This window comes from Taurulus bubalis, assembly GCF_910589615.1.
Source record: "Taurulus bubalis genome assembly, chromosome: 3".
NCBI classification, from domain to species: Eukaryota; Metazoa; Chordata; class Actinopteri; order Perciformes; family Cottidae; genus Taurulus; species Taurulus bubalis.
In genome coordinates, this window is record NC_136591.1 from 42,947,795 (window position 1) to 42,955,294 (window position 7,500).

The window sequence follows — 7,500 nt, forward strand, 5'->3', positions numbered from 1 at the left end:
AGTTTCATGTGGATGTCCCCCTGCAGGTGACGCTCTGCTGGTTCCCATCCTAGAGTTCGCAGGACGGGACGTGAGCAGCTGGTTCGACCCTGAAACCAAAGACGTGAGCGTTGATCCCACAAAGCAGCCAATCAGAGCGCAGGCCTCCGCTCACCTGTCTGTCCTCTGCCTCAGGTGCAGAGGTACGTGGACCCCCTGACTTCCTGTGTGAGGTACTGCACCCCCAGGGGGCGCTTCCTGCACGTGCCCCCCGCCGGCCCGCGCTCCGATTGGGCCACCGACGTGGGCCCGCCCTGGTGGAGGGACGAGCGCTACCAGGTGGGCCTGCTGTCCTCTAAGACCAGGTGGATACGAGTCATCAACACGCTCACGTCACAGGAGCAGCGACTGCAGGTGAGGTGGCCCCGCACCTCACCTGTCCAAGTGAACTGTCCCCACACCTCACCTGGACAGGTGAGCTGGCCCCACACCTCACCTGGACAGGTGAACTGTCCCCACACCTCACCTGTCCATGTAGCCTCACATGTCCAGGAACCCCTCACCTGTCCAGGAACCCCTCACCTGTCTAGGTACACCTCGCCTGGACAGGTGAGCTGGCCCCACACCTCACATGGACAGGTGACCTGGCCCCACACCTCACCTGTCCAGGTACCCCTCACCTGTCCAGGTACCCCTCACTAGTCAGGGTACCCCTCACTGGTCCAGGTAACCTCACCTGTCCAGGTACCCCTCACTGGTCCAGGTACCGCTCACTGGTCCAGGTACCGCTCACTGGTCCAGGTAACCTCACCTGTCCAGGTACCCCCTCACCTTACCAGGTAACCTCACCTGTCCAGGTACCCCTCACCTGTCCACGTACCTCTCACCTGCCTAGATACCCCTCACCTGTCCAGGTACCATTCACTGGTCCAGGTAACCTCACCTGTCCAGGTACCCCTCACTGGTCCAGGTACCCCTCACTGGTGCAGGTACCCCTCACTGGTCCAGGTAACCTCACCTGTCCAGGTACCCCCTCACTTTACCAGGTAACCTCACCTGTCCAGGTACTCCTCACCTGTCCACGTACCGCTCACCTGCCTAAATACCCCTCACCTGTCCAGGTACCATTCACTGGTCCAGTTACCCTCACCACACTGTGCTGTTGCTCCTCAGGTGTGTTCAGAGGAGACGATGGCTGAGATCCTGCAGCGTTACCTGCGCTACAACTCTCACGCCTGCAGCTACACCTGGAAACACGGCGGAGAGACTCTGGACATGAGCCGGACGCTCAGCGAGAACCGTCTCCTAGACGACGACCAGGAGCTCCAGCACCTGCGGCTGGACCGAGACCTGTTCACGCCCGCCCTGCTGCTGCACTTCAACGATGACCTCACCGAGGGATGACCTCACCGAGGGCTGACCTCTGACCTCGCCACGCCGTGACCTGACAGACATGCATGTTTAATGTGTCTGTAATATCAGAATTGTTATTAAAAGTCAGGATTATAATCTCGAGAATGAAACTTCAGTCTCAGACTTTCTGGATCTGCTCTGCAACGTGTCGATAAAGGGCCTCCTGTGATGTCACTCGAGTCGGCGTCGGTTGAAAACCACAAATCAGATAAGTAAAATAAACGTGGAGGTACGTTAACTAATGCTAGCTAACGCGCCGCTATCCACCCGACAGCTGTCAGAGGGAGAGGTGCACTGTGGGTAATGTTTTAGCTATATATATATATATATATATATATATATATATATATATATATATATATATATATATATATATATATATATATCCTGGTGGAAGCTGTAGGTCCTGGTGGAAGCTGTGGGGGTACGTAAATGCTCTCTAGTGGGGTGATATGGTACTATAAGCTTTATTGTGGGGTTATATGGTACTATAAGCTCTCTAGTGGGGTAATATGGTACTATGAAGTCTCTAGTGGGGTAATATGGTACTATGAGCTCTCTAGTGGGGTAATTTGGTACTATGAGCTCTCTAGTGGGGTAATATGGTACTATGAGCTCTCTAGTGGGGTAATATGGTACTATGAGCTCTCTAGTGGGGTAATATGGTACTATGAAGTCTCTAGTGGGGTAATATGGTACTATGAGCTCTCTAGTGGGGTAATATGGTACTATGAAGTCTCTAGTGGGGTAATATGGTACTATGAAGTCTCTAGTGGGGTAGTATGGTACTATGAGGTCTCTAGTGGGGTAATATGGTACTATGAAGTCTCTAGTGGGGTAGTATGGTACTATGAGCTCTCTAGTGGGGTAATATGGTACTATGAAGTCTCTAGTGGGGTAGTATGGTACTATGAGCTCTCTAGTGGGGTAATATGGTACTATGAGCTCTCTAGTGGGGTAATATGGTACTATGAAGTCTCTAGTGGGGTAATATGGTACTATGAAGTCTCTAGTGGGGTAATATGGTACTATGAGCTCTCTAGTGGGGTAATATGGTACTATGAAGTCTCTAGTGGGGTAGTATGGTACTATGAGCTCTCTAGTGGGGTAATTTGGTACTATGAGCTCTCTAGTGGGGTAATATGGTACTATGAGCTCTCTAGTGGGGTAATATGGTACTATGAGCTCTCTAGTGGGGTAATATGGTACTATGAAGTCTCTAGTGGGGTAATATGGTACTATGAGCTCTCTAGTGGGGTAATATGGTACTATGAAGTCTCTAGTGGGGTAATATGGTACTATGAAGTCTCTAGTGGGGTAGTATGGTACTATGAGGTCTCTAGTGGGGTAATATGGTACTATGAAGTCTCTAGTGGGGTAGTATGGTACTATGAGCTCTCTAGTGGGGTAATATGGTACTATGAAGTCTCTAGTGGGGTAGTATGGTACTATGAGCTCTCTAGTGGGGTAATATGGTACTATGAGCTCTCTAGTGGGGTAATATGGTACTATGAAGTCTCTAGTGGGGTAATATGGTACTATGAAGTCTCTAGTGGGGTAATATGGTACTATGAGCTCTCTAGTGGGGTAATATGGTACTATGAAGTCTCTAGTGGGGTAGTATGGTACTATGAGGTCTCTAGTGGGGTAGTATGGTACTATGAGCTCTCTAGTGGGGTAATATGGTACTATGAGCTCTCTAGTGGGGTAGTATGGTACTATGAGGTCTCTAGTGGGGTAATATGGTACTATAAGGTCCTTAAGATATGATGGTGCATCACCAGTTAAGGCTTTGTAGGTAAGGAGAAGGATTTTTCTCGATCTTACAGGAAGCCAGTGGAGAGCAGCTAGTACAGGAGTAATGTGATCTCTCTTGCGCGTCCTTGTTAGTACACGAGCTGCAGCATTCTGGAAGTATTCATAGCGTTCTACTGAAGGCAGTGGAAGTGAGAAGGCTTCCAAAGCATTCTACTGAAGGCAGTGGAAGTGAGAAGGCTTCCACAGCATTTTACTGAAGGCAGTGGAAGTGAGAAGGCTTCCACAGCATTATACTGAAGGCAGTGGAAGTGAGAAGGCTTCCACAGCGTTATACTGAAGGCAGTGGAAGTGAGAAGGCTTCCACAGCATTCTACTGAAGGCAGTGGAAGTGAGAAGGCTTCCACAGCGTTCTACTGAAGGCAGTGGAAGTGAGAAGGCTTCCACAGCATTCTACTGAAGGCAGTGGAAGTGAGAAGGCTTCCACAGCGTTATACTGAAGGCAGTGGAAGTGAGAAGGCTTCCACAGCATTCTACTGAAGGCAGTGGAAGTGAGAAGGCTTCCACAGCATTATACTGAAGGCAGTGGAAGTGAGAAGGCTTCCACAGCGTTATACTGAAGGCAGTGGAAGTGAGAAGGCTTCCACAGCATTATACTGAAGGCAGTGGAAGTGAGAAGGCTTCCACAGCGTTATACTGAAGGCAGTGGAAGTGAGAAGGCTTCCACAGCGTTCTACTGAAGGCAGTGGAAGTGAGAAGGCTTCCACAGCGTTATACTGAAGGCAGTGGAAGTGAGAAGGCTTCCACAGCGTTATACTGAAGGCAGTGGAAGTGAGAAGGCTTCCACAGCATTCTACTGAAGGCAGTGGAAGTGGTAGAACACGTGGCCCTGGCTGTGTTGTCCGGTCCAAAGGGCGCCTGGGGGCCGTTGACCCGGCTCTGTTTGGACAGTCAGACTGTTGGTCGGTCTTCACGGAGACGGACACGGAGACGGAGACATCGCCATGACGACTGAATACCACGACGATGTGGAAGAAGACAACAGCTCCTTCTGGAACAAAGGTACCTGTCTATCTGTCCACCTGTCTGTCTGATTGTACTTGTTGTAAATAGAGAAAGTCACCTCCTGTCTCTCTCTCTATCTGTCTCTCTCTCTCTCTCTCTCTGTCTCTCTCTCTCTACCTGTCTGTCTCTCTACCTGTCTCTCTCTCTACCTGTCTGTCTCTCTACCTGTCTGTCTCTCTACCTGTCTCTCTCTCTACCTGTCTGCCTATCAGAGCCGGCCCCCATCTATCTCTCAGGAGTCTCCAGGTTCAGACGTTGGTTGTTTCCAGGTCTGACTGCGACAATCATCCTGATTCTGATCATCGTGCTGGGAGCCAGCAGTGAGTATACATACGTATATATATATATATATATATATATACGTACGTATATATATATATATATATATATATATACGTATATATATATATATATATATATATATATATATATATATATATATATATATATATATATATATATATATATATATATATATATATATATATATGTATATACACATATATACATATTTATATATACTCATGCACACATACACATTTCTGTCTATGTGTGCAGACAGCCAGACGACCAGTTGGCTGTGGTCGGTAGACAAAAAGGTGTCCAACCTGACCGAGTCCTTGAGCGCCGCCCAGCAGCTCACTAAAGGTACTGCACCTGTCTGTCTGTCTGCTTGTCTGTCTGTCTGTCTGTCTGTCTGTCTGTCTGTCTGTCTGTCTGTCTGCCTGTCTGTCTGTCTGCCTGTCTGTCTGCCTGTCTGTCTGTCTGCCTGTCTGCCTGTCTGTCTGTCTGTCTGCCCCTTTAGTCCCAGACCTCCTCCTCCTTCAGAACCTGACCTGGTTCTTTGTTCAGATGCAGCTAAAGACGTCCACCGCTTGAAGTTTTCTGTGGAGAGCAACAAGGACCAGCTGACCTCAGGTCTGTGAAGTCCTGAACTCACTTTATTCATACAGGTTACCTCTACAGTCTGTGACATCATCCTGTCCTCACATCAGATAGGCAGTAAGGACCCTTTCACAGGGGACAGACGGAGGAGCAATGAAGCTCAACTCAACAAATATCCTCTGTGTGTGTGTGTGTGTGTGTGTGTGTGTGTGTGTGTGTGTGTGTGTGTGTGTGTGTGTGTGTGTGCGTGTGTGTGTGTGTGTGTGTGTGTGTGTGTGTTCAGTGGCGGAGGCGTTGAAGCAGTTGTCAGCTCTGGAGTCTCTCAGCAGGACGGTCGCTTCACTCAAGTGTTCCCTCGAACGATTCATCAACAATGGTACACACACATATGTATATATATAAATATATATACATAAACACAGAATCCTGGTCCCAACTTTCTAAAAATGTCTTCTTTGTGACGTCTGTCTCTCTGTCTCCCTGTCTGTCTCCCTGTCTGTCTCTCTGTCTCCCTGTCTGTCTCTCTGTCTCCCTGTCTGTCTCTCTGTCTCCCTGTCTGTCTCTCTGTCTTCCTGTCTGTCTCCCTGTCTGTCTCTCTGTCTCCCTGCCTCTCTCCCTGTCTGTCTCTCTGCCTCCCTGCCTCCCTGTCTGTCTGTCTGTCTGTCTGTCTGTCTGTCTCCCTGTCTCTCTCCCTGCCTCTCTCCCTGTCTGTCTCCCTGTCTGTCTCCCTGTCTCTCTGTCTCCCTGTCTGTCTCCCTGTCTCTCTGTCTCCCTGTCTCTCTCTGTCTGTCTCCCTGTCTGTCTCTCTGTCTCACTGTCTGCCTCTCTGTCTCCCTGTCTGTCTCCCTGTCTGTCTCTCTGTCTCCCTGTCTGTCTCCCTGTCTGTCTCTCTGTCTCCCTGTCTGTCTCTCTGTCTCCCTGTCTGTCTCTCTGTCTTCCTGTCTGTCTCCCTGTCTGTCTCTCTGTCTCCCTGCCTCTCTCCCTGTCTGTCTCTCTGCCTCCCTGCCTCCCTGTCTGTCTGTCTGTCTGTCTGTCTGTCTGTCTGTCTCCCTGTCTCTCTCCCTGCCTCTCTCCCTGTCTGTCTCCCTGTCTGTCTCCCTGTCTCTCTGTCTCCCTGTCTGTCTCCCTGTCTCTCTGTCTCCCTGTCTGTCTCCCTGTCTCTCTCTGTCTGTCTCCCTGTCTGTCTCCCTGTCTGTCTCTCTGTCTCCCTGTCTGTCTCCCTGTCTGTCTCCCTGTCTGTCTGTCTACCTGTCTGTCTCCCTGTCTGTCTCTCTGTCTCTCTGCCTCCCTGTCTGTCTCTCTGTCTCCCTGTCTGTCTCTCTGTCTCCCTGTCTGTCTCTCTGTCTCCCTGTCTGTCTCCCTGTCTGTCGCTCTGTCTCCCTGTCTGTCTCCCTGTCTGTCTCCCTGTCTGTCTCTCAGGTTCAGCATCTGGTGGCTGCTGTCCCCTGAACTGGGACATTCTGGGCTCCAGCTGTTACATGTTCAGCAAGACGTCGTTGTCCTGGGACCAAGCCAGAGACTGGTGCAACGCACAGGGGTCCCACCTGGTCATCCTCAACACCGAAGAGGAGTGGGTGAGACAGCCCGTCTGTCTCTCTGCCCGTCTGTCTCTCTGTCTGTCTCTGTGCCTGTCTGTCTGTCTGTCTCTCTCTCTGCCCGTCTGTCTCTCTGCCCGTCTGTCTCGCTGCCTGTCTCTCTGTCTGTCTGTCTGCTTGTCTGTCTGTCTCTGTGCTTGTCTGTCTGCTTGTCTGTCTCTCTGCCCGACTATCGCTCTGCTTGTCTCTCTGCCTGTCTGTCTCTCTGCTTGTCTGTCTCTCTGCTTGTCTGTCTCTCTGCCCGTCTGTCTCTCTGCCCATCTCTTGAAAACCAATATAGTGTAAACAACAGAGGACCCAGACCAGATCCCAGTGGGACACCTTTTATCCAAAGTTAAACCGGCTGTCTCCCTGCCTGTCTGTCTCTCTGCCCGTCTGTCTCTCTGGTTCAGGACTTTGTCATACAGCATACCATGGGAGCCTTCTACTGGGTGGGTCTCACTGATGAGAGGACGGGGGAGTGGGAGTGGGTCAACCGGACCCCGTACGTCATGAACCGAAGGTGGGCTCCTTCGTTTTGATTACTCCATGTCGCCGAGGTCTCTGACATCTAGACCATGCTACATGGTCCGGTACCTGGTCTAGTTATGGTACCTGGTCTAGGCACTGTACCTGGTCTAGTTACGGTACCTGGTCTAGTTATGGTACCTGGTCTAGGCACTGTACCTGGTCTAGTTACGGTACCTGGTCTAGTTATGGTACCTGGTCTACATACTGTACCTGGTCTAGGCACTGTACCTGGTCTAGATACTGTACCTGGTCTAGATACGGTACCTGGTCTAGATACTATACCTGGTCTAGATACTGT

General features: G+C 50.3%; 2 protein-coding genes across 2 annotated transcripts in view; both read left to right on the top strand.

The window, feature by feature from the left end:
- Nucleotides 1-1,383, top strand: part of cyb5d1 (cytochrome b5 domain containing 1) — a gene marked incomplete at both ends in the record, with an annotated part of 2,249 nt that extends 866 nt beyond the window's left edge. Inside the window, 3 exons of the mRNA XM_079216364.1 lie at nt 27-103; nt 175-393; nt 1,153-1,383. Of these exons, the coding sequence (XP_079072490.1) occupies nt 27-103; nt 175-393; nt 1,153-1,383 (527 nt within the window). The remainder of the gene's footprint in view (nt 1-26; nt 104-174; nt 394-1,152) is intronic.
- Nucleotides 1,384-4,151: 2,768 nt separating this feature from the next.
- asgr1a (asialoglycoprotein receptor 1a) overlaps nt 4,152-7,500 on the top strand; it is a gene marked incomplete at both ends in the record, with an annotated part of 3,882 nt that continues 533 nt past the window's right edge. Inside the window, 7 exons of the mRNA XM_079215950.1 lie at nt 4,152-4,209; nt 4,425-4,532; nt 4,771-4,860; nt 5,065-5,130; nt 5,381-5,473; nt 6,517-6,671; nt 7,085-7,194. Coding sequence (XP_079072076.1) covers nt 4,152-4,209; nt 4,425-4,532; nt 4,771-4,860; nt 5,065-5,130; nt 5,381-5,473; nt 6,517-6,671; nt 7,085-7,194 — 680 coding nt within the window. The remainder of the gene's footprint in view (nt 4,210-4,424; nt 4,533-4,770; nt 4,861-5,064; nt 5,131-5,380; nt 5,474-6,516; nt 6,672-7,084; nt 7,195-7,500) is intronic.